The following is a 23,495-nucleotide window of genomic DNA, read 5'->3' on the forward strand; positions in this document are numbered from 1 at the left end:
GCATATGAAATGTAAAATCTAATCAGGAGTTTATTTTAAAAACCGTTGCAGGCTTCATGCACAAACTCTTCTCTCTTAATCCTGTCTAGCATTTCTTTTACAGTGTTATACCAACAGTAGTAGCTCTGGGCATAGCGTGGTGTAATAGGTCTGAGATTTGTGGAAATGTTCCTTTTGGAGCAACGGTGGAAGCCATTTGACAACATAAACCTAACTTGGTGTTGGTTTACCTTGTCACAGCTAAACTATGTTCTGTATTTGGACCAGATCTCTTGAAGACTAATGGGTATCTCTGCATTGGATTGCAATACATGTGTTGGTGACGACCTTCAGCAACCTGGGAGTTACTGGGTTCTGAAGTCACTGTTGCCTTGTTTAAAAGAATGTGTTCCGAGTACTTACTCTTGAGTGCTTTGTTCTGTTTTTGAAATATTTTACTAAATTGCTTGCTAGAAAAATAGTTTTAAAATACATTTGTTATTTAAAATGCTGTGCTTATTCTCAAAAAAAAAAAAAAACACCCAACAACCCAAACAGTGGTAGCACTCTCAGGACCACAGCAGAAGTCTAATGCTGATTAGAGGGAATGATCATTTCAGAGAGGAGAATGCTTTTAGAGATGTTTTTATGTTCTTGTTGCTTTATGGGGGACATACTCTCAAAGCACTGGGGAAAAAGAAACACAAAAGATGTGTTGAGTTGCAGTAGGATCTGTGGTTCTGTTGCACTTCAGGTACTTCTGAAAAAGGGCAAAGTGGCTTCTTGACTACATGGATTTCATCAACTAAGCATTTCATTTCTAAGCATTGAAAACCCATTATTAAAATTTGAATGTGAAATTCAAGATGAAATTTTGCCTTTGGAAATCTTCTGCAGCAGTGCCATGTGTCATGAGCAGATCTTTCAGTCAATTGAAGAGACTGAATTCTCACAGAGTGAGCTCCAGTTTTCTAGTCACCTTTATCTTTGGTGTCACTGGCAAGCGTTTTTTGTAGAAGAATCTCTGGAGGGTTGTGAAGGAAACATTCTTGGTAGCTCTGTGGGTCAGAACAGAATGTCCTGATTCTGATCACTGTTACTGATATGCCCCGGTTCGCTAAAGATGAAAGGCATTTATATGAAAGCTGATGTAGATGTATGAATGTCTTTTTCTGTAGGCATTGCCTCTGCAATCTGTCTTACTGCATAGAGAAAATGTTACTGCCACTCACAGTTCCAGTCAGGGAAGGGTTAAAATTTCAGGAAACCAATGGAAAAGCTATATAATTTTTAATTACTTGATAAACTACAGATCAAAGCCATTCATGATTATAATGTTAATGGAATGTCACTGTTACAGTAGTTCTGTCATTTACAGAGAGACAAAGCCTTTTTATCACATGGTAAGTAGAGAGAACCTGGCTTTGGTTGTTTCTGGTTGGCCAAGATCTTTGAGCCGTGCTCACAGGTTTTCTATTTGACATTCTTATGTGTGTAATAACTAATTTAAGGCGTTCAATAGGGTTCTGCAAGTATGTATTTTTAGTGTTTTATGAAAACTGATTCTTACGTATACTTTTTAATTTCACATTTTAGTATGCTTTTTTAAATTTTGTGCCATGTGTAAAAGTCCTATACTTTTGAATTTTCAAATAATGGTAAGTTAAAATCAAAGTGCTGCAATACTTAGGTGAATTATCTATGCTTTATTCTAGAATTTTCACTCTCAATGAGGATGGTAGTTTAGCCCAGTCAGTATTTGTGGTGCCTGTGTAGATTTTTGCTGTTCCTCTGCAATTTGTTCTACACAGGAAGTCCATGATCTTTTCTTTATAAGCCAAAATTATTTTCTCAAGGACCATTGGAGTTCTTTATGTAGTAGAATCAACTGTTCTATCTTGCCGGTAAGGGTTTGTTTGTTTTTTTTAATACAGTGTGTTTTACTTGTGTATTATCCTTTCAAAGATGGGTGTAAGATGCCTGTAAGATGGCTTTAACTTCTGTTTTGTCCTTGTTGCCTGTTTGGCAAGCATTTTATATTGTGATCTGATAATTTTATGTAATCTGTTTCAATATTTTCTGAGATAATCACTTCAAGAGTATTATTCTTAATGTCTTCACTTGGATACAAAGTGTGAATAATATGCAACTAAATGGATGTTAGGTTCCTGTTTCATAGGATCCTTTTAATGTCTATAACAAACCTTCAGGCATTCTATGTTAATGTTCCATCTACAGAACAGATTATTATTATAGTTTTATAGCATGCAGAGGTTCCAGTTATATGGACAGTTCATGCTCATGTTCTATCCTTGGGTTCCTTTGCTGGAATATAGCAAGAAGGGAAAAAGGTTTAATTTCTCTAGTGACAAATAGCTGGATAGCTGGTGTGGATTACAAGAAATGAGAAGGCTGAAGAGGATTGAACACTCACTTTCCTTAAAAAGCTTGTTTCTGCCTGAAAACACTAAGTTCTCACTTACCTATGGGTTCATATGAAAGCCCTGATACTCTACCCCTAAACCATTTAGTCCCTGCACTTTTCTCACTTCATCATCGAACTTGTCCCAGTTTCTCATCTGAGTTTAATCATGAGTATTAGTCTGACTCCTCCTCCTACCACAGGACACACATCTTCCCGTGATCAGCCTTTTCCTTTCCTATATCAACTCCGTGGTTTTGTTACTAACAGAGTGTTAGCTACTGCTTCAGTAGTCGTTCTCTAGCCTCTCTTTATTCCTTACTCCTCATCGTGATGATTTTGAGAGTCCTACAGGAATGTTTTTCATTTTAGACGAAGGACCACACAGAAGAAATTTGTGCAGGGAATTAGAACATAGGGCAAAAATAATATCATCCTTTGTTTTGCCGTTTTTAATGGCTTTTTTTCCTGTGCATACTTACATTCAGCTGGAATGTTCATATTTGCAAACTTACTGCACTCCTTGTCTTTCCAGAATTCCAAGTCTCCCTTTATCCACAGGTTTTTGTCTCAGGGTATATCGTGTCACAGGATGAGTGGTGGGTACATGCATGATCATATTTTTATGTAGTGATGTTGATTAAAAAGTCATTACTATATAGACAGCTAGCCTGTTCATTTAACAGCAACATTGGGAATAATCTGTAAAACATCTTAATCTAACCTGGCTTTGGAAAGGATTAAGTTTATTTTTTTCATTGGAGCAGTGAAAGGTGATTAGATCACACCTAATTAAAATGCAAAATTTTTACTAGCTCATGACCAGCTCAGACCAACAATAACTTCCCCACTGTTAAAGAGTTCAATTAAAAATATTTTAAAATATCTAACATTTTTTGCATTCTTACTGTGTTTATGTGGGTAGTAATGACATAAGATGTTGGTCTGAATTAATTTGTAGCATTAATTGATATTACAAGTTTCTCTCCTGTTCTGTATATCTTCCGTACTAATTCTGACTTAGGGTGCTGGAAGCTGAATTAAACTACAGTTAGCTATTAAAACTGTGTAGCTAGAAGCAGAAATAGGATTAGTATAAAGACCGTATTTTATAAGAACTAGCCCACACCTTAGAAACAATCTGGTGAAAAGTCAAAGGTTTGAAACCATGGCCAGGAAAATGCTCATTAAAAAGTTCTAATGTGGTAGGCCAATCAGAGTGGGTTAGAGCGAACAAAAGCCATGTGTCTAAGTGAACCATTTGCTCTACCAGTTTGACAACATGTACGTCATCATTGTATCTTAGTTGTCTTAAACTTTTAATAGATGCTAAACTGTCCACAGTATTCTAAGTCTCTTTACAGCTGAGCTCTTTACTACTTGACAAGTCAACTCAAGTTGAGTTGTTTAAGTACCTTAAACATGCAGTGTTGTGCTTCTTCCATCAAATCAACAAATACTCCAGTATTGTGTTGACATTGGGTAATGCTGTTGATTTCGGTTGAAAGGTTGCATAGTTTTAGTTCTTCAGTTGATCACAGACTGATGTTTGTGCCAGATTTTATTCTGTTTGTTGAATAAAAAAAGTAGAATGGAAAACAGAGAATGAAGAACACAAATATCTGACTAGTGAGGAAACGAAAAAGTTAGTGTTGAATTTAAGTCAGCCACTTAATTGCCCATTAAAGTTATTGGCAAAATTATTATCTTTGTAGAAGCAGATTCAATAGACATTTAGTGACATTTCTGTCTGAAATGTGTCCTTCCTTTTTTCAGCTATGACAAGGAACGTTCAGTTTAACTTTCACTTTGTTTTTTTTGCATAGTGACAGCAGTCTAAAATAATTTCCCATTTACCTGCACATGTATACTTAATTTCCCTAGTGTCACTAGCCATTTGATCACATAACTGTGACATGTTCATGCAGAAGCTTATCTTGAGCTGTCTGATGTGAATTGTAAATTGATTCAGTTTTATTCGTTTGTATAGTACATGCTCTCATCAACTGTAATACCCAACCAGCTTTGTAGCCCATACATTATTCTGCACATATATACTGTCACCTCTGAAGGTTTGGAATCTGTGTAGGACTCAGGATGTGTCTGCATAAGAGAACTGGGGGTTGCCAAAAGTGGTTTAGAAGAGGAGTTACTAGGCATATTGCAGACAGCTAATACACAAAGCCTTCTAAATACTTTTCAGTGGTATATATTTTTTTCTTACTTTTTGGAAAGTTTTTGCAAAGTTGTCACTGTTGTCATTTCTTGCAAAAAACTGTTGGGCTAGAAGAGAACCTTGCGGAAATAACCAGGCCAGTGCCTCTGCTAGCTGAAAGAATATTGCACAAAGAAGTCATAACGACATTTGCATGGCTCTCTGGTAAGACACACACACAAGCAGTGAAGACTGATAGAGGCCTTTCTTTAATTTCCTTGGCCACAACAGCACAGACACTGTGGAAGAGGGAAGCTGTCATATGTGGGATTTAGGACACGTTTAACTCTTCTGTTTCTCATCGCTCTGTTCATTTAGGGATTGGCCAGAGGGAATGTTGAATATAAAATCATTACAATTTTGGAAGTGATGCTTGGAACTGCATCTGCAGGTCACAACCCAGCATGATAGTTTTTCTATCTCAGAATTCTCCTAATTTTTCTCAAAACTCACTAATTTATCCAAAATTGTGAAATTTGGACTTCATTCAGTGTTGGTCTTAAACTTGGTCTTGAATTATATTTGTACATGGATGTCCAACTAGAAACACAGAGGGCTCATTTCACTTGTGCTTAGGTGTAAGAACCTCACTTTTCAGAGTCCCTGGCTATTGCCATGGACGCAAGACCACCATTAACCCTTCGCATACTGCACAATGATGAGTGGACAGAGGGAGATTTATGTGCTGTATAATAACAAAAAATGAAGCTGTAAGTTACCAGGCAGCTGTGTAAATGTTTTTGTGTCCTTCTCAAGACACGTATTCCTTAATTTGCTCTCAGTAAAACTGCAGTCTTCCTTACTGTAAACTTAGTTTAAAACAACTCCTGTTTAGGGAAGCCAATCCCAGATCCTTAGGTCAGAGGTTGAGGTGGCACATTTGTAAGAGTTGTTTGCCTTTGGTTGAAAAAATGATGACAATAGCCACAAAGAAAGATTTAGCTTATATATCAGCTTACAAAATATATTAAAACCCTCAAGAAGAGTACTGTATCATACTGATTATCTTGTCGTGACATTTTTATTGCACAAGTGCTTAAGGTGCTGTTCTTCTGCCAACACATAAATTAATTCTTTCCAGTATGTTTGATAGAGGATATATGGTGAACATTCAGTGGTTCATACACTTTTACTGTGCAGTTCTGATCTTGCTTTATGTCGTGGAATTTTGTGATTTTCTGTATTTCATTTAAAAAATAAGAACTGTCCACTCAATTTGCCATAAAATTTCTTGCTTCTAGTGACAAACCTGTGCTTCTTATTCCAGTATGTATTTCCAATAATGAATATCTTATATTAGTTTGAAGTCTTTTTAGATCACTGCAAACACACAAGCGTACAGAATATTTAGTATTTCCTAACTTCTCTTATACAAAATACTGGTTAGAAAACCAATGTGCTACATAGTCTAAAGATCTTACTTTCATATCACATGGTGGCCAGACACAGCAGATGAAACCCACATTTAGAAAGGAAAACATTTTAATATAGTGAGAGTTGATAGACATGCATCAAAGTGAAATGTTATTTTTGTAGTGATCAGCAGGCCTCAGACCTCCCATGCTAATCATAAACTTTCCAGGCCAATAAAGCTAATTTGTTCTGTTATTGCCACTGGCCTCCAGCTCCCTTTCCAAAGGGGAATATTATGATTGCTGCTAGCTAGAAAATTAGCAAAAGGCCTTCTCTTTCTCCTTTTCTTTAGGCCTGTTATGCATGTGATGTTTTGGTTTGTTTATATTGTGTCTATGAGTGTGTTTTAGATGTATTCACAAAGAAATTGGATGAACTTCACTATCCTTCTTTCCAGTCTTTCTCTATTAACTTACACTGCACTGGCTATGGCAACCATATGTTCAGGCCTCATCTCTTCCTCCTCCTTTCTTCCTGGAAATGTTGACCTGGGAGAATTAAAGGGTGTATGTGTAGTTGTACAGGCTATCCAGATGTATAATGTTATGGCCAGTGTTACAACCTAGTGAATTCTGCAAAGTTACACCAACCTTTTTCACATGTATAGAAAAGGCACTTTGAGATACAGAACAGCTATTCCAAAGGACAGCTTAAGATGGTGAAGGTTGCCAGAATACATCAAGTCGGCCTGGTCAGATCCTCTGTGAATTGACAAGTAGCTGTTTCAGTCTGTCAGCAGGCTGCATTTGAACAAGACACAGACTCTAGAGGTGCTATGCATTTGAAGTTCTCCAAGCCACAAAAAAAAAAAGGCAAAAAGGCAAATTTGGAAATAGCACCAATAAAATGAAGGCCAGTGCTGAATCTGTATGGATGATGGTCACAGTCTGGCCTTTCTGCTGACAGAATACCAAGTCCTGTGATATTTGGGTTTGGTAGCTGTATCTGTTGCTGCTTATATGTGAAATGGAGCATCCCTGAGTATGCATTCCTTTTAAAGGCTAAAGAAGTGATCACCATGATTTCAGCTTCTTCCAGAGCTTTTCTGTGGCTGATGGGTGCTATGAGCACATCGTGTTTTAATCAACTAAAGAAGAAAGCTCTGTGCATAGTGTGTACCTATTAAACAGTACAGTGTTCACCAAACAGTTGAGTGTTGTATGTGTAAGTTGGAAGGAGGACCTCGAGATCAGTTATTGGAAGAAAGTAGAAATAATCAGAGATAGAAGTTTGAGATTTTTATTTTCTGAAAAATATTTCTGAATATCTGTTTAAACTTGGTCTTGATAGGAATTTTAGTTATAAAAGAAAAGATTATTCCCTTAACAGCTTCTGATCTATAAAGAGGGACTGTAAGATCATTTTCAAGAATTTGGTTCTGCTGTGTTTTTTTTCCAAGTGGAGACAGAATTAAGTGCATTTTAAGACTTCATGGCCTTTTTTATGAAATGATAGGGAATTAGTCTAAAAATCATAAGTTGGTGTTTGCAAAAGCGTGATACAAAAGATAGGAAAAAGAAATACCAGTCTGCTTCGGAATAGTGGTGTGTTTATTCTGTTACTATTGTAGTGGGTTTAATCTCCTTAAATAGGTAGATTCACATGCTCAATTTATTCCTGGGAATTTTTGTATTACAGTGTCCCCACAGACTAAGCACATGTATGTTCAGATTAAGCATTGTGTGATTGATGTGAGTGGTAATAGCAGTATTAAACTGTGGGTATGCTAAAGCCTGATTGAATTTATGGCAGAACTGCAGAATTAGGTGCAGAATTATCATATGTTGTGCATAACAAGTCTCTTCTAGAGCAAATTCATTAGAACTTAATTTTTTGTAAACCTAAATGATTGTATTTCTTTAACAGGATTCTGTCCACTTTTCTGAACGTGAAAGTAATTCAAAAGCAACTTCCAGCTCAAGTTTGTTGCAAATCTGTGACTTATACACATACTGTACAAATTATGACCAAGATGGGTCCAGCATGCAATACATTCAAAAGTTTGACTCTTACACAAGCGTTCTCTATAGCCTTACTAAAACCAAATTAAAAACAAAGCTACCTCAAAGTCATGTTTCTAAACTCTTTTGTGGGCAACTCTGATCATGTCTGATAAATGAGCAATAGTCATTATTGCACAGCAGCTGTTACCTGCTGTCTTTTCTCATTACACTTTAGGAATTATATTGATGAGCTTGGCTTCAAATTTGTAGTTGTTTTTTTGTTAAACATATAAATGTAAGAGGTTATTTTGCTTTCAGCACTTTTTTTCAGAACCACAGTTCTGACAGTTTTCTTTGTCCTTTTCATGTGACATGCAACACAATGTAACTGATCAGACTTTCCTGTTGGTGTTCAGTTTGTAAGAAGAATGTTATATTAAGTTTAATGGGTGTTTACTCTCTTTTGGATTAACAGCCTGTATATTCTTCCAATTAAAACAGTGTGCTAGACTACTCATAAGCATGCTTAGAGAAGACATTTGATGGGGAAGGGGTGTCTGAATGTTATTTTTTTCAGCCATGCATTGGACAGTCCCCACTTCCCCTCTATTATACCCATTAAATTTATATTTTTTTCTTTGTCAAGTTACTCTCTGCAGTGCTGCTGCGGGGTGCTTGCTTATATATTTAACTGTCTAGGGGGGGTTATTTTTTATTTTAATGCAAAATGTCCAGGTGACATCAGCAGCCTTTCTTAATTTTAAAATTTGTTGGGAAAGTTACATTTGATTTCAATTCTAAACCTATACATCACTTTCTGTTCTCATGTAACTACAGGTTCTTTTAGTAATATGGCTGTTCTGTGACGGTGAAAACTAGGTACAGGTGCTGCTGTTGGATTCTCCACATGGGTTTTTATTTTGAAAGCCCTGCTTGCTGAAGATGCTCTTGTAGTTAAATAAATAAATGGCCAGTATAATATTGCAAGAGGAATGCAAAGGAGCATTAATATGGCTGAGTGAGGCCCTATATGTTTTCTTTTGAAATATCTTCACTGCTTGCCAAACCACCTTGGCAGTGAATAGCATGAAGGCTAGATGTGGAATTATATATGTGTTCTCCATGATGAAGGGAATATAGTCTGTGGCTCTTACACAAATTTAAAGACAATAATTTAAGGTGTTAGGGTAGTAGGATAGATGTACTGAAGAACCTAATTGGTAATCTTTTAATACTTTTGAAGTTGATTATGCTTTCCCTGATCATACATATAGTAGTGATCTTGGATAGGGATTTCTAGGAATTTTTTATTTTTTCTTAGATATCTTGATGATTTTCTGGATATAGACATAATATTTACTTTAATACTGAATCCTTCACAGTTAACAGTTTTTTAGAGGAAAACAAAAGGTCATTTTTTCCTAGAAATAAAAGTTACAAATGGAAACCCAGGCTTTACTAAACACTAGGTTGCAACAAATCTTCAGAAGTGGCAATATTTTATATGTCCTAAGAATTAGTTCACATAGAACCTGATGATTTTATTATGCCAATGTCAGAGAACATGAAAATGAGAGAAAAATAAGCAATATGTGACACTTGGATTAAAAGTTTTACATTTAAGATTAATACTTACTTTGCAAGACCATTCCCCAAGGAGTCAGTCTTTTTAAAAGTATTTGTTAGAAGAGTGATTTCTATTTCCTGCTAAGATATTGCAAAGTAGCTGTTTTGTTATCTGATGGTAGCAATCAAGCTGAGAGATCGTGAGGAAACAAGGAATAATAATGGGTACTACAGAGGAGTCTTGAAAATCACATTGGAGGAAGTAAGATAGCTGAGAACATGGAGGTAAAGGATTGCAAAAGCTGCAAAAAAGTACTTGGATAATACTACGTTTAGATTAACGTCAATCTGTTTGATGTAAAAGGAGTGCTTGGAAGGTTAAAGAATGAGATTTTAAAAGCCTATTTAAGCGAAATGCCTAGTCTTCTATGATAATACTTTGTAATAAATACTTCAAGTCATAGATTAAAGCCTGATTTAAGCTTTGTCTATTTTGGCTTTGGATAAGTAGTTGTTAGTGGTCCATGACAGATGAAATTTGTGTAACGCCATTTACCATCACGTTTTAGCATGTATACTAAAGTATTCTCTTGATCTACTTGCACATAATATGCTTAGAAATTTGAAATAATACATATGTTGTATGAAATAGGCTTCTATTCCAGCATATTGTGTAGAATTGTGCTCTGTGAATTTTTTATCTAAAACATTTCATAAGAGAGAAGAATATTGCTCATTTTCAGTAAAAAAAAAGAAAGGAAAAATCTGTCGGGTGCTATAAAAATGAAAGAAATAGCTACTGAGGTAGAGAAGCAAACAATCTCTGGTCAATCCCACCTTTTATGTTTAAATATAAATTAACTAAGACACTATAAAACTATTACTTACTTTGCAGGCTTGAGGACACAAATAGATAAGAGATGCTACACCTAACAGTTCAAAACATTATTTGAATATTTGATATTGTGTGTGGGTACGAACATATGTTGAAAACTTTATCATTGCACTTTATTTGGTGTATTTCCTTGGAAGGGGATAAGATGATCGTATTGAATTGTAAAGCTTTAATAACAATTAATGACAAATCTGAAAACTGATATAGTCAAAATCAAACTGCCAGTTTGGAAATGTTGTCTGGTTTTGTTTGCTTATTTGTAGCTTGGGGAGTTTATGTATCTTTGTATACATTTTCTACATGACAAATATTAATAATAAATAGCATTCTCTGTGCAGCTGTCTAGTGGCAAGCTCTCACTTTGATCTTCAAGTGGTTTCCAAATAAATCAGCAGAGTAGCTGTGGTATTAGTCATACTTATCATCCTTCACCAGCTCATGTGCTATATAGTTTTGTGTAATTCTTTTTTAAATTAATGGACAGACTGTGGGCGTGAATGGTGACTTGATGGCTAGGCTACTAATCTTTGAATGTAGGAGAGCGTTTAAAATAAAATTTAGTTTTGTGTTACATTACAGGCTTACTTGTTCACATGCAGCCCCTTGGTACCAGAAATTTTAACCATTGAAGAGAGCAAAATAATAATTGTCTTCTTTTCGAGATGCATTTTTTCTGGAATCTCTTTTGTCTGATGAGGTGAAGTCTGAAATATCTGTAGTGCTTTAAGGTCATTAGTAATAGGATTGATCAGCAGCTTTAGAAAGCATCCTAATCATTATGAATTATGAATTAAGATGGCATTGGACCATATCCATAGACCTGGACACTTTTGAAATCTGGGTGTTCTCATGAAGTTCATGAATTCTCTTAGGAAGCTTTCTTTTAATGGCTGGAAGTTATAATAGCTCTGTTGAGATAATCTGGAGATACTATGCAGATAATTATGTCCTTTTGATGCCTTGAGAAATCCCTCCACAGCTTTCCAAAGTTTAACTCTAATTTTGGCCGCTATGAAACACTACTTTCTGCCAGAGTTTCTTTCTTATGGGAAGTATCATTAAGTTCATTATCTTTCAAGAGCAATCTTTTCTTACAGTAATATCCATAGTGAAATGAGCAAGCTTAGCAAAAACCCCCAAACCTAAAAACAAACAAAAAGCTAAAGATGGAAGAAATATATGTGTTGTGTGTAAGTGTGTGTGTATATATATATATAAAAATATTTTTTTTCAGTCTTAATTTTGCAACTGTTTTGGATGCTTGCATTAATTCCTTGACAGCTTATCTACATCAGCAGTGATAGGTGGTTTGCGAAATACGTGTGAAAATGGCAAGTCAAAGATAAACTAAATATGCTACGAATGCAATGGCAGGATTATAGTACTGTTACGCTAAGAAAAGAAGTAACCGGTGAGTACCATTACTTGTTTCATTGAATGTGAACTAGCATGTGGAGCTGCATATAAAATCAAGTGATACTCAGTGAGAAATAGTTCATTGTGAGGAAGTCTTCCCTGAAACATTGGCTTTAAATTACTTAAGACATGATCCATACAAATATGAAGTTACTGTATTGGAAAGACTGGAACTGTGCAGGAAACCTTCAGAAGGAGACCTTCCTTCCACATTGAAGGAATTTTCTGTGGTTTTGTTCACTTGCTTTCTGTTGGAATTCTGATTGTTTTCCAGCCGTGTGATGGTGTTGGCTGCACAGATGTGCTTTTACAACCAGATTTCTCAAACAGTCAAGTTTTATGTCTCTCTATGGGCCTTTAAGATTAGAACTGGTGTTATTGCTAGCTTTAACCCACGTAGACAGTCTGAGTATAAGGATAAAGTAATCAGCACCGTTTACATCTTTCAAAATATACGTGGAGAATGTTTCTTCACTTCCTTTGTTCTATGTGGCCTTTTAAGAAGTCCTTTTTTTCCCCTTAGTGTTTGTATTATATTTATTTACACCTTGTTATCAGAAAACATGATTTCCAGATTTTTGCCATTATGTAGAGATTTTACACTGTATACTGTAGGTTTAGCTGTGTAGCTAATAATTGTACATAACTACTTAAAAGTAAAATGGCATGCTAACTAAATTTTTAAAAAATATTTTTCAAACTATTAAATCTAGTCATTTGGTGCTTGACTTTCCTCCTTACATAGTAGAAAAGTGTTCTTGAATTTAAGCATGCCGTTTGTCCCATGAGAAAATTTGACTGAACTGAAGTTGTTTCAGATGTCTGTTTCAGGAAGACAAATTTCAAGTTGAATTATACTGAACATGCTCTGAGTACTCAGAGGCTTATCAGCTGTTTATACAAGTATTTATCAGTTTTTCAGAATTCACACAGAGGACATGTAGCTCAAGATTTAACATAATTTAGAGTTATATGTTTCTAATTTCCTGTGTTGCAGAAAACAACCATGCACAAGAACTGGCCATCTTCTCTTTGTAAATGGCATGTGTGTTTGAAAGACATCTAGAAAAATGGAGTAAACTCCAGGTATCTGCTCTGCCTGTGTGCTTCCCAGACATTTAGGCATGTGGGACCACTGTGCAGAGTCCAGACAGCTAGAAGACTCCATATATGCTGATAGTTCATTGGTTCTAATGGATAACATGTGTTAATGTGATTACTTTAAAAACAAGCACATTTATAAGATAAACTATCCAAAAATTTATTATGTAAGCAATCACATTTCCCCAGAATTTTGTTTTCATCAAGACAGAAAAGCTACGCAGTTTCTCTTTAATTAAAAAATGTTCATTCTTTTTTTGTATGGTATACATCTGCAAAGAAAGAGAAGCCTTGTTTTTTGCACTACAGCTATGCTTCTAATTTGTACCTAATTTGCACCAGCAGTGTAACTGATCTGTTGGTGCTGTGCATTGTTGACCTGGCATGGACCCCCAGTGATAAAAAAAATGAGCATTTAGTCTACTAATGGGGTAGATTTTGACCTAGGCTAGTGTTAATTCTTTTAAAGGGCAATGCAACTAGGGGCAGTTTGTATGCTATAGTATGCTTAGATTAGCTGGTCTTATTGGAAGAGGTGGTGAATTGGAAAGATGGAATCAAAAAGAACATAAAGAGATTTTGGGAAGGAATAATTGTGTCTTTGGCTTAGGATTTTTGTAACTAGATTGGAAAAATTGGGATGTGGTTGCTGCCCAAAGCATAAGTTCCATTACTATGAGATTAGTTCTCTCTACTCACTTCAGGTATCTGGACTCTGTATTGAAATTGCTTTGGAAATCTTCCTCCTATTTCTTCCTGCATTTGCTTTCAGGATGAGTGCTTAATCCAGTGTGTTTTGATCAATATTGCAGTAAATCTCAAGTCTTCAGCCAAGCATGTACATTTCCTTTGGCAATACAACAGCTATTTTCCCTTTTTTTTTTTTTTTGTCAGAAGAATAGAGGAGAAACCTGGTATTCCTATAAACTACAGACAGTATAATTTGATCGTGAATACAAGTCTTCCAGGATTTTTTTTAGTTTCTTCTTTTGGATCTGAAGTAAGCTCTAGTTCGATCACCTCTGTGACATCAGAGAGCAGAGGTGCCTGTGCTACAGAATTGTCCTTGGCTCTGGTGTTCCAGCTGTGTGGCTCCTGGTCTGATGTTTACTCTCTTCTGTTAGGAGGGATGCTGATCTAGTCCTGTCCCCTAATTGACATGTGTAATGTATGCAGTACTGGCTCCTTTCTCAAGGTTAACTCTGTTTCAAGACTCTTTATCTGCTGCCTGATACAGTCTCTTACCTTCCTTTTGCTTAGCTGATTTCTACTATTACTAGCCTTTTACCCGTGGTTAGAAATGTGAATTTTGGCATAGGCACAGACTTTCAGGGCCCCCATTATCAGCCTTAATGGCCCTGACCAGCTTCACCCTGGTGGACTTCTGCCCACGGGACCAGTAGGCCCATCAGCCCTGGGCCTTCAGTCCCTGCTTGAACTGCCGTGGGGGTGTACCTCTCTCCAGCTCAGCCACAGCTGCATGCACACCTGGTTGTGCACACCTGCTGATTTGCACACTTGGCTTGACCTTGGACATGCCTTATCACCACAGACTTGCTCGGTCATCTTGACTCTTGTTTGACCCTGACTGCCACTCCTGGATCTGCCCTGCTCCAACTTATGGTGGCAGTGGGACAGCCTTGCTGCTGCCCTTGTTGGCATGCTTGACACCTGGCTCCCCATCCATTAGGGAGCAGCCAGCTGTTGCTGTTCTCTGAAGGAATTTTTGAAGGTTGGCTGATACTGTTTTACTGCTTTGGTTAAGTAGTAAGCATGACAAATGTTGGCCAGCTTTTGCAGAGCTTTCTTTTCATCTTTAGTTGGCAGGAGATGATGCTCATTTTTGGAAAATGTAGGTTTTACCGTAGTGATTTTACACATTGGCTACCTGTATATTGGACTAGTATGTGCTATAGTTGATCCACTCCTGGGGAGAACTCACAGTGATTTTCAAAGTTCTTTCTAGATCTGTTTTCCCCAGTCTAAAAGAATATCATTATGGCTTTGAGATGTCTACCAGTATAGAAAATAACAGGACAGGTAAAGCATATGCATGGAAGCGCTTTCTACAAGGGTTTCTTCCTCTGACTGAACTTGAAGAACATTTCCAAACAAAACTGAAAATTATTATTACATTCTCCATCCTAACTGGTTAGTTTTCTCTTGGAGAGAGCTTGTTCCTATCATTTTATGATGGCATGTTTGATGTAGCTGTCATTTGCCAGCTGGACACTTGGGAAAACGTGTGTTAGTGCTACAGTCTAGTTTTAATGTGTTGTAGTTTCGGACCTGAAAAAAGACCTTTCTAATTCTGATTTCATAGGAGGATTCATAGCATAGGTCATGGCCTGTTACATCATGTAGTTTGATGCTTTTTTACCAGGACCTCTGTTTATTTGTTTTTGAAATTAAAAAATAAAAAAAAGTATACTTATATGATCCAGAGGCCTCACCTTTTTGCTTATTGTATCTTTAAAATACTTTCTCCATGTAGAGTTAGTAGTATCAGCGTTTATCCCTCATGAATAAGTTAAAGATTTGAGAGTACCATGATTCAAAATCATATTTAGAATATTTTATTTAGGAGGTGGCTTACTTTTCATAGGAAATAGACATGCATTGTTTGTGTAACTTAAAATTAATTTGGTTTACTTAAAGATTACTTAAAGGTTGCGGTGGGGTGGGGTGTGGGGGCAGGGTTTAAAGGACAAACAGGCCTAGTCCCATTTCTTATTTTAGCTATGGTATCCAAATACAGCAGTGGTACCAAGTAGTTTATTTCCAGTTTTGTGGTAGGTGCAAAGGAACTGCTTCAAATATTTTAAAGGGTAAAGCATGCTTTTTTTCTCTTCTTATTTTTATGTAGCTGCTCGTTTGATACACTTCAACATGCAACACAGATCAAAGTGCCTTATGTGAAACTAGTATGATGAGAGGTAGTTTTCTAGAAGTGTGTGTCTGGTTTTTATGCATACAAAGAGAGAGATTAAATGTGATCCATCAAAGAACTCTTTTCCTTTTGGTTTCACCATTTTGTTTTGTATAGAAGGAAGTAGAAGACAGCATGAATGATGTTGGATCATGTATTATGAAAATATGTAAGAAAATAATACTAAAATGAAATATGAGGAGGACCAGAATATGGTGCTAAAAATCCTAAAGCCTTATTAGGAAAACAGAAGACATTGATTAATAAATGCAGAGAGTAAAAAAATTTCCACAAAATGAATGGTATTCATAAAAATTAGAAGTTCAAAACATGGTGTCCGCTCGTTCTGTACTCAAAATGTAGTGTTGGGCAGAGGAAGGAATGCCTCATAAATGTCGTATTACTCTACTTGCACTATGCAATGTCTGGGGAGGCAAAGAGGTGCTCTGAGAACTTGGTACGTAAACCAGAATTCTATCATCAAAATACAGAAAACTGGAATATGGCCATGAAAAATATGCATTCTAGCCCAGTGCTGGGCAGGTGACAACCAAGGGTGTTTTCCTCCCTCTAGCACACTGTAATGCCAGAAAAGATAAAGGGATAATAGATACAATACTAAAGAAAAGATTTAAGATGATAAATCAATTTGAGGTTAATACTCAGCTCTTTGAAGGTGGACCTTTGCAGTAAAGTCTGGCTTTGTAATCAAAAGTCTGAGCTTTAAGAAGTTAAGCATAGGGAGAAGAGGAAGGAAATGCTCAGATTTCCTTTTCAGGGTTTGAGTGTGGTTTAAAAGCACCATGCACTGCTAGTATCGTGGTAGTAGAAGGGGAAAGAGATGATGATAATGAGGACTAGCATGTTATTACTGAAGTAACTGTCAGACTTCCAGTGATGTAAGGTAAGCTGGGCTGACCTAATTATATACAAATGCCTATTTGAAGCAAACTTTGTAATGCCATTTCCACAGAATGCAATAATACCTTTTTAATGGTGTACTTTCTAAACTGATCTGATCAGGTCTTTCTTTCTTCACAACAGAGAAACAAAAAGATGAATAACAGAGTGAAAGCCAGAACATGGAGTGACTTTAGTCAGAAAAATAAGGATTGTTCATTTTAGAAAGGGAAATAGGCAGGAACAGAAGTTAAAAGGTAAGTTGGAAAGTGGTTAACTAATAAAATCATTAGTAAGGACACAAAGTGACTGTGTGGAATAATTTATTAAAAACCTCGGTAAAGATCTTTTTTCCACAGAATCCCTTTGTGTTTTCCATAACTGTACAGTGGGATCAAAAAATTATTAGACGTAGAGACAGATAAGAATACTCCTAACTTCATTATGTAAGATAACAGTGGAAGACATGCTGCCCCACGCAGTGGTGTGTTGTGGTAGCCAGTCAATATTATAGTTTTGGAAGGGATTCTTATATGTGCATAACTATGCCCTTGAAGGTTTCTTTGGGCAATAAATTATGAAAGCAAGCAGCTTTCTTGATAGGAAATTTGAGCTAAAGGGTACAAATAAGATGTTGGGAGTTACTTGGAAAAGCATTAGTATCTGAAAAACTGAGTTGAAACTTGAACCGAGAAAAACCACTGAGGTGCACTGAAATACACGTGAGGCTCTGGGACTTGTTTCCTCCAATGTGCTTGGTGTGTGGGGTCCGCTCTCATGGGGCTCCATATACTTAACCTTTAGGCAGCAGTAGCTCACACTTTGACTTCCTTCCCAATCTGTGTGGCTTTGGTTTGGTTTAATGGCACGTATAAAAGTCCAGATACTCCTTCCTGGTCCTTCTGTCTATTGTTATTTCATCTGTTCTTGGTCAGCAAAAGGTAGAGGTGCGGATGAGACCTGATTCAGTGGGAGTATGAGCATGCCTCTTTCACAAGGACTGCAACAACAAAGAGGAATGCTTTACCTGTAGAAGGGAGAGTATAGAAGAGACTCTCTTGCTTTCTTCACCCTGTCTGGCCAGTGAAATGCAGAAACCAGTGAAACGGATGTAGAATCCTCCATGGGGGTAAAGAAATCCCTTAGTGGTTCAGCTGCAGTATTTCCTGAATCCAAGAACACAGGGCAGGGCAGGGAGCAGCATTTTTCTCTCCTTAGTGCACTGTTTTGTCTTCAAGGAAAATACATTCTTTCTGCAGTTCTAAGTTCCCAGACTGCTCAGAGACACACATGGGGTGGCAAGAGACGACTACTTTATTTCACGTGTTTAATTAAACACAAACTTTTTTTCAATCAAGAAAACTCATAGAAGAAATTTCAATTAAAGGTTTATGGCCAGTGTCTCTTTGAGGTTCAGGCTAAAGGACAGTAGTAATTTATTCTAACCTTAAAATATCTGAATAATAAATTCAGAAGGTAATGCTTCCTGGAAAAAATGAAATAATTGTTGGAAATGCCTATCTGACAGCTTTAAATATGGCAACTATCTTTACACATGACTTTGTCAAGCATATAAGACTGTTAAACTTTTGTTCCTTTTTTGTTGTAAGTAACCTGTAGATCACTAATGGGGGAAGATGACCAATAAAATAAACCCAAAATATAGTAGTTTTTCACTTTATTCTTCCTCTGTTATTCATCAGCATCTCAGTAACTTGTACTAAATTTTTAGTACATTCAGCCTTTTTTATCCTCTATTAATTTTTTTCATGGAACTTTGAAATAAAAACACAACACCTTTTCTTAAATAATAGAATATGCAGTGTCTGCTTAATGTGCTTTTCCTATTCGTGATTCCAGGAAGATTGTATCTGGCCAAATCAAATTAACAGAATGCTGTTTTAAATACTTGCTTTCAGAAACAGTTAAAGGGCTTAGGGCTTTGCTGTAGCAGCAGACTTGTTTCAGCCTTTATCTTCCTTTTAAATAGTTCATCAGTTTACATGCTTCAGCTGAGTACCAGCAGACATTCCAGTAAACCATGTGTTTTCTCCCAAATTCAGTAGCGTTGATGTTGCAGCTGTAGTGACAAAAGGTGAATTAGACTAATGATTTTCCCTTGTACCTGTTAATACTTTGAAATATACAGAAATTGTCATTGTCATGTTCTAAAGTAATTCAGCCTGGAATATGTAGTTATATTTCACGCTATCTTGCTTTAAGAGTTTCAGAGTTAAGATCTATGAACGTTAAAGCTGTAGGAAGTAGAAAGGAAGTCTGTCAAATGTTGTTTTGGCTGTTTTCTCTTACTGTTACTTTTATATTAGGAATTTTGTCAGCTTTCTAAGCAAATATACCTTTAGCAGAAAAAAGTAACTGTGAATGATTTTTACTTGAGCATACTGTTCATAATTTCATGTGGAATTACAGGAAAGTTGAGAGACCTGGAAGACAAATTGCTTGGTTTTGGTGAGCTTAACAAACATGTCCTTGTTTGAGATTTAGGTGCAATTGCCTCAGGAGGTAGCTAGTAGGCAAACTTCATAAATTTATTGATATTTACAAACCCCTTGAGACTGATAGTTAATTTGTTCAGTGATGAAAATCTGTACTTTTTTTCATGAGAACTGTACTAACCAAGATCCATTGTGCATTTTATGTACTTTAATTTCTGAGAGTAAGAGACAGGAAATTTCCTCAAAAGATTCTGATGTCTTTTCTGTTATAAAAAAAAGATAAAATTTTGGATTTTCTATTTAAATTATATACCTAAAATAGTTATGGTATTATCTTGCTATGTTTGTATGTTTCTAAGTAAAAGCAAGGATGCTGTTGTGTTGAAATTACAGATAACTTAATTTCTTCCATTTTACTATTGCAAGGTATTTTGGTTTCTCTGTCTTCTATGCAGAACTTTGTATCTGAAATAGCTCTTCAGTCATAAACTGATTTTCTTTGTATTGCACCAACGGTTTGTTAATATCTAGTGATTTCTGAGGTTTGCAGAGAAATTCTGATCTTGGTTGCAGCAGTGCAAGATTGGCGTAGTGTTAAGTTTCAGGTTACTTTGTGCTGTAGAGAAAGGCTGTGGTTGTGAACATGCGCAATTACATCCAGTTAGTTGGATAAAGCTTGCGAGTGTAGCAGCAGGTACGGGCAGATCTCTTACCTGAATACGGGGAACAGAACACCAGCTTCTAGATTTCAGGGAATTCTGCCTGTATGTTTTGTAGAGGAAAAATCAAATGCATATGTAAAGAATTAGTTATATGACTTATTAAATGGGAACGTAGTACAGTTTTCTGTGCTGAGAAATTCATCCTAATAATATGCAGTTAGACTTTGATAAGGTTTTTTATTATTTATGGAGGATATACTGCTTTCTGAAATGATCAGCACAGAGAAGACGAAAATCACTGTTACTTCTACCTTTTTAATTTTGCTTTTCTACCTACCATTTACAGAGGCAGGACTGGCAATTTTGTGCCTATGCTTTATAGTCACAAAAATCAGTTCACTTTGTGAAGAACTGCAGAAAAAAATAAATCCTCATTTTATGGAAATGGTAGTCAATCTACATGACACAACTTTCATCACTGGAATTTTTGTTACACACTGCAAGGTCTGAAATGGGGTATTCTTTTTAAACTATTTCAAGCACTGCAGCTGTAGTTTTAAGGATCATAGTTGGAGCTCTCAAGTTGGAAGTGTTTTGAACTCTGGTTTAGTTGGCAGTTTGCTCACTATCCTTTTTTCCCTTTTGTGGTACATCTAGATACTTAAAAAAAATATGGAAGGACAGGTTGGCTTCCTGACAAGGTTTTGATGGAAAATTTCCTTAAGTTTATTTGGCTTTACATTTTTAGTCCGGACACTTTGCCAGAGGCAGCCAGTGTACAAAGTACCTGTAATGGCAGCTCTACATTTAGCTGTCAGCACAATGGTATAATCTGCAAACCTTTAGCTTGCCTTAAAAAGAGGGAAAATGCTTCTTTCATTTAGGTCTTGAAGGGAGGTGTTGTATTGTGAGATCAACATAGTAGTACAGCGTTCTGGATGATTTTTGTCAGCAAGTACCATTAAGGTTATAGTGTAAAGTTTGCAAAAACTGCAGGTTTGGCTGTCAGTCACCATTCTTACAATGCGGTAGCCAGCTGCCTGTGATCATTCACATCATTCAGAAGAGCTGCTCATGAGCTCCATACTGAAACTCTCACTCTGGCTTTTTAAATCTTCCTAAACTTGTAACTGTTTCCTCGAGGGGAGTCAGCTGAAGGGGACTCTCATGCTATTGAGACCCCTAGTCCTGCATGGCCTACGTGGCATTTGCTTCCTACTTGGCATGCCCTCACTCAACGCAGTGCTGGCAGGTATTGGCAGTAATGCTGCCAGAACCATGGTGCTGCAAGGCTGTGTAAAGGCAAGGGACTAAAAAAAGTGAAAGGTGGTCTGCTGATTTGGGAGGCTAAAAAAGACAGGTTTTTCTACAGATGTGGAAGGGACGCAGCATTGTGAGTCTGATAGGTGGAAGAGATAGTACTCTGTGTGGACAGTAGTAGGACTCTGTAAAAGGAAGGGCTTGAGAGGAAAGAGGCGCAGTGACAATGATGTCTACTTAATATAGGTCAGGTTTTACTATGCTGGAGAACCAGATATGCAAATTCAAATAGAGAAAAATTTGGACTTTAATTTTCTATACTGGTTTAGGAGTTTGACTGTATTTAATTACTATTCTGAAAGCTCTCTAATACATAAAAATACTCTGTTGCTATGATTTGTTTGAATATTGAAAGAGGGAAAAGATTCATATCTTTCAACTGTCATAGCAAAGGAAAAGAATGGTTGGTAAAGTTAGTTTGAAAATAGGGTGAGGGGTCTGACATACTCAGCTGCGTACACAAAACTTACCAAATTACAAAAAGAAATCTGATACCTAGTAATGGTATGCTTCTCAATTTCACCAAAACTTTTACTTCCCACCTCCTAAAATCTTGAGATATTCTAAAGTACCTGTATTCTGAGTACCTGTGGTTTGCTGTCTGACATATGAGACCAGGTTATTCTTGGGTCATAGTTTTAGAGATTTCCCCTGTAATCATAAGGATAAGAAAAATGCATGTATATGACAGATGAGAATATAGTGTAATTTCTTGACTTTAGGAATTGGAACTTTAAGAAAGACATCGTGTCTTACATACCTATGATAAAATACTTTAAAAAGCAACAGTAAAATTAGAAGACATGAAAAAGTAAATTGAGAAAGGAACAGAAAGGGAATACAGGACTGGAGCATCCTGTATAAGTTATAAAACAGTTGTTCTGTTGTTGAATGTGATAGATCATTTGGGTTCAAAACTCCTTTTATAGTCTGTATTTTTATGTTGCTTAGTTTACCATAAGAAAATGTCTGTTGTGTGGTGATTACAATTGGACATACTCAACTAAAGGGAAGCCCTCCAACTTTTATAGCTCTCTTTGCAAATTTACTCATTTTTGGGACAAACACTCCAGTGGTCTGCTTGTGAGATGTAGTAATTCAGCTTTGTATCAAGCTTTCAGTACTGCTTTATTCTTTACTTGAAAATGGGTCTTAACTCATCTCCTAAAAGAAAATATTTTATTTTCAAAGGCTTGCACTTCTGCTTGCTTAGTCAAAGCTGTTTTTTTGATGGGCTGGACTGTTACAGCTCAAAATTTATTTTATTCATCTATAATATGAAAAAGAGAGATTACATCCATATCCTACTTCAGGATTATCCTATAGGATGGGGGTTCCATTTCAGGAAGCAGTTGAGAGCACGTGGACACTTGGATTGCCTGCGGGCCAGGAGTGAGAGCTAGCAGATTCTGAGCGAGTCCCTGGGAGGATCTGGCCATTCAGGTGGCAGGATTGCACTGGGGTAGGACTGTCTGTAAAACCTTAAGCTGCTTCCTGCTTAGATTTTAATTTATGATTTATTTATTCTGAACTTCTTCAATAAAAGGAGGTGCTGTACCTTTAAGTAGCACATGCCGTCTAACCATCAACAGGCATCTTTTGCAAGCTGCTTTAGCCTGTTTCTCCAATCATGCCTGCCTAAGTCAATAACGCATTGCCAAACCTCCTCGTGCATTAAAGGTTACCGTTTAGCTTGTTCCATGAATCACAGCAGATGCATAACTTGGCAGTGACCATTTCTGTCCCTCCCCTTCTTCGCTTTATACTAACTACAGCCCCCCAGCTCATTGCTGGCTGAGCCCCCTCCCCCAGCAGGGAGAAGTCATTACATGAAGAGATCAACTTACCAGTTGTCTTCAGCGCAGTGGCTGAAAGCAAAGCTCCTGGTCGTACAGTGAGTGCGATAGAAAAGGGGGAGAGGGAGAAGGAGTCGTACCTAGAAGAACTGAGGGCTGTGATACTGAGACACAAGTGCATCTGCTAGCTGTTAGTACTTGGCAGAGGGTTTTCTCCTCCAGGGTAGCTCTAACTTTGGGTAATAATGTTTGTCAGCTACCTGATACTAACGTTGCTCTGCTTTCAAACAGCAGTGCTAGCAAGACCTGGGGGTGAGGTAAGCAAAGTATAATGTCTTGTCAAAAATTGTCTTGTCAGAGTTGTATTTTCTTCCTATCTCTTAAGACAGATTGTGAGTGATTTTTATGGTGCTAGCCATTTTAGAATTGCATTGTTTGCTTCATGTGTGAAAAGCTATTGTTTTGGTTTAGGTTTTGGGATT

At 36.8% G+C, this 23,495-nt stretch overlaps 1 protein-coding gene across 3 annotated transcripts in view; it reads left to right on the forward strand.

The window, feature by feature from the left end:
• Nucleotides 1-23,495, forward strand: part of THSD4 (thrombospondin type 1 domain containing 4) — a 320,405-nt gene that overhangs the window by 163,479 nt on the left and 133,431 nt on the right. The window contains exon 1 of one of the 3 annotated variants that reach the window (XM_080396120.1): nt 1,660-23,330. The exons of the other annotated variants lie outside the window; for them this stretch is intronic. Within the exon in view, the coding sequence (XP_080252246.1) occupies nt 23,259-23,330 (72 nt within the window). The 5' untranslated portion in view covers nt 1,660-23,258. Of the gene's footprint in view, nt 1-1,659; nt 23,331-23,495 lie in introns of those variants that run through there. 3 annotated transcript variants of the gene reach the window in all.

This window comes from Falco punctatus, assembly GCF_963210335.1.
Source record: "Falco punctatus genome assembly, chromosome: 7".
Classification (NCBI taxonomy): Eukaryota; Metazoa; Chordata; class Aves; order Falconiformes; family Falconidae; genus Falco; species Falco punctatus.